Source organism: Camponotus floridanus, unplaced genomic scaffold, assembly GCF_003227725.1.
Source record: "Camponotus floridanus strain SB8 unplaced genomic scaffold, Cflo_v7.5 scaffold134, whole genome shotgun sequence".
Lineage (NCBI taxonomy): Eukaryota > Metazoa > Arthropoda > Insecta > Hymenoptera > Formicidae > Camponotus > Camponotus floridanus.
In genome coordinates this window covers 477,432-480,868 of record NW_020229253.1, presented here as the reverse complement: position 1 = coordinate 480,868, position 3,437 = coordinate 477,432, and the positions used below count along the sequence as shown (strand labels likewise).

General features: G+C 51.2%; 1 protein-coding gene across 1 annotated transcript; it reads right to left on the bottom strand.

Moving 5' to 3' along the window:
* Positions 1–495: 495 nt before the first annotated feature.
* LOC112637132 (neutrophil collagenase-like) lies at positions 496–2,068 on the bottom strand. The gene is made up of 2 exons (XM_025406135.1): positions 1,523–2,068; positions 496–999 (listed from the first exon to the last, which is right to left on the bottom strand). The coding sequence occupies exons 1-2, from the start codon at positions 2,066–2,068 to the stop codon at positions 496–498; spliced, it is 1,050 nt and encodes a 349-aa protein (XP_025261920.1).
* Positions 2,069–3,437: the final 1,369 nt, after the last annotated feature.

Below are 3,437 nucleotides of genomic sequence, written 5' to 3'. Positions count from 1 at the left end.
ACGATCGCGGGTGGTATTCTCGTCCTTGGTGGAAGCCGCGTAATCGTCTCGACGGTTAGGCGGGGCGACGAAGGGGCCAGTTATCGGCGGCGCCGATGGAGTCGCGGGCGTCGCGGATGAGTCCCCGAACACTCTGCGGTACTCCTGTCCGAGTCCAGCGAACATGATCAGTCTCGCGAACAGGGCTTCGATGTTCGTAGGAAAACACTGCGGTGGCGACGGCGTCGTTAACGTTGGTTATCGCGAGGAGAGAGAGATTCGTCGGAGACGCTCGCTTAGAATCGTACGCGCGTTAATCGCGAGTATCGTTGGAAATGTCGCGCAACGATCAAGACGCGCCTTATATACGACGCGATCTCGATCATCGTCTCGATATCTTTATTCTCGACGCGCGCGTTATGCGCATTAATTAATGCAGCGGAAGCGGTTTAGAACAGCGGTTTAGAACAGCATATTAAATGTAATCTTAACGTTAGGTTTCAGGATTTCCTGATCTTAGTCGTCATCGTCGTCGTCGTTGCGCGGTCTTTCGAAGGACGCGTATTCCAGACGATACAGCTTGGAGACGAGTTCGCTCAATCGATGCAGAATGCCATCGGCGGGGCATTCTATTCCCAGTATACTAAGATCGAAGGGACGGGCCGTTATCGCGTCGATGAACTCGCTGTACGCGTAATACTCGCGTTTCTTCAGAAAATAGAGATTACCGTCGACGTGGCGAAAGGCCGCCGTTATCGCGAATGGTATCCCGGAAAACATATCCCGCAGAGCGTTGTGCCTCGCGACGGTCATCGCGCAGTCATTTATCTCGGCTATTTTATCGTCGTTGTATATGACGTAGCTGCGCCTGACGTGCGTGTTTATCGCGGCGTTTATTCTAGCGTCGCGGGGAAATTCGACGTATTCGACGGATCTAGGCCATCCCGCTTTAAGATGAAAATTCGAATCGGCGAGGTAGACGTAATCGCCGGCGAATATCGCGATATCGCCCGAGGGTCTCTGATACATGGCCGATACGCGAGTGAGATTGCGGGGGAGGAACTTGAAGTAGTCGGCGAACGAGAAGGGCGCTCCGTAGCGTCTCTCCCTCATATCGATGGGCCACACGTTGCGTTTACGCGCGATGTACAAGCGACGATTCATGATTAGCACTCCGTCTATGCGTTTCAAGGCGCATAGATCCGCGGTATCGGAAGGAGCGAGCGGCGTCTTAACCGTTTTCGCGGTCGTCGGCGGCGTCGCGGCCGTCGTCGTCGTCGTCGAGGCCGTCGTCGTCGTCGTCGAGGCCGTCGTCGTCGTAGTCGTCGCCGCGATCGTCGGAGTAGCGTCGACGATCGTAGGATTCGTCGTCTCTCTCGATCCATAGAGATTTCGCACGTTTATGACGTCGTGTATGCTCAGTCTGAGCGGATATCGCCTTTCCTCCGAAGGCGTGTACGCGTACATGACCGAATCTTCCCTCATACTGTGAGTCAGACCCAGAGTGTGACCGATCTCGTGCGTCAGCGTCTGAAGGGGATACAGCCTGTCCGACGGGGGCCTGGTCAGCGTGATGTGCGCTGACCAGGCCCCCGTTGTCGCTGTTCTCGTACGCGTGAGCGCCGGATTGATAGGATATCAGTATATCGGGGCGCAGCGGGTCGCGCGAGAACGTCAGAGAGGATTGCTCGGACCACAGAGCAAACGCGCTCTGAGTCGTGCGCAGAGTATCTCTGTTCGCTAGTTTGAAGTTCCACGTGAGATGCGTCCTCGGCCACTTTCTCGTCAACGGGCTGTAAGCGTGAATGTCCTCGACGCCGCATCGCGGCCTGCGCATGACGCGAATCGTTTCCACGGTCAGAACGCTGTTTCCCGGCAGACCGTAGTATTCCTGAAACAATGATAGCGCTTCGCTCAGGGCGGTCGCGTTGTCCAATAGCGACGACTGCTGATGATTCTCCTCGTTCTGCAGAAAGCCGTAGGTTCGAAGATAACGAGACGCCTCCGCGACGTCATCGTAGGTCAGCGCCACCGCGACGGTCGCGAGCAGGGATATCGTCAGCGCGAGCGATAACGCGACGCGCGTCATGGCTCTCACGAGGTGCTAGCGCGCGGGGGTCAGGACGGTAGCGAACTATCGCGCGCACGCACGTCCTTCGGCGATATATCGCTCTCGAGAACGCGAGAAAACGTCGTACAAAGAGAGAAGGAGGAGGGGAAGGGAGGGGAGATACGCTCGGACGCGCGATCGAGAGAACGAACGTTCTTTTTTTTTTTTTTTAATGATTCTTTATTCGTACAAAAATTTTTTTTTCGATCCTTATCGTACGCAAAGAAATATATGTATATACGAAAGATACACTAATGGATATAAACTAAGGTACGAGGTAACGTATAAAGCGACGCATCGCGTGATCGTGCGAAGCGACGTGTGGAATAATATAGAGTGATTAATATATAGAGTGATTAATATATAGAGTGATTAATATAGAGTGATTAATATAGAGTGATTAATATATAGAGTAATGTATAAAAAAGACGATACGAACTGAGGTACGAGGTAACGTATAAAGCGACGCATCGTACGATCGTGTGAAACGATGCGGCGCGTGGAATAATATGGCGATACATGGATTAATACATATAGTTGTATGCGAAGTGATGTAAAATGCGTAGGACGATGCGAGCGGTGATCGGGCGGGAAGGCGCGGTGTTGAAATCAGCGAGACGTCTGAAATATATAAAGTATCAATAGATATAATATTAATAGATCGTACTGAGGTACATGGAATGAAAGAATAGCGCGTTAGACGAAAAGAGATACGTACCTCGATTAAAACTCGTCGTCGTCGTCGTTGTCGTCGTAGTCGCTCGTGTGAGCAGAGCTCATTCTGTCACTCGTGTGAGCGGAGCTCATTCCGTCGATCGGACTTAAACCGCGACACCACATTTTTAAGAGGGAATCGTTGTCGTAGATATGTTCGGTCTTATACATATGATCTTGGACGAGCGATTTCATACCGAACAATCTTCTCAGGCGAAATATGTCGGTAAACATGTTAGGCGCGATTTTCTCCCATTTTTTGTAGGACTGTCGCTCGCACCACAGTAAATCCATGAATATGCGGCGCGCCTGCCTTTTTCTCTGTATCCAACGTTTATGGTGTATGCTGACGAATCCTTCGATCTCGACTTTCTCCTCGAACTGTAAAAAATGTCACGCGATCACGATCGTCGTGTGTCTCTTCGAAGGAGAACGAAAGAATAAATAACGATGATAAAAGAGTACTCACGTTCCACGTTACTGCAATGTTGAGGATTGCGGTCATGAGTCTCTCGACGTATTTTACCTTCCATGCGCACATCCGCCCCGCGAACATACATTCGTGAAGCATTTTTCGCAATCTCGAAAATTCGTCATCTATCGTTCGCGCGAAAATAACGTTGAGAACGAATAT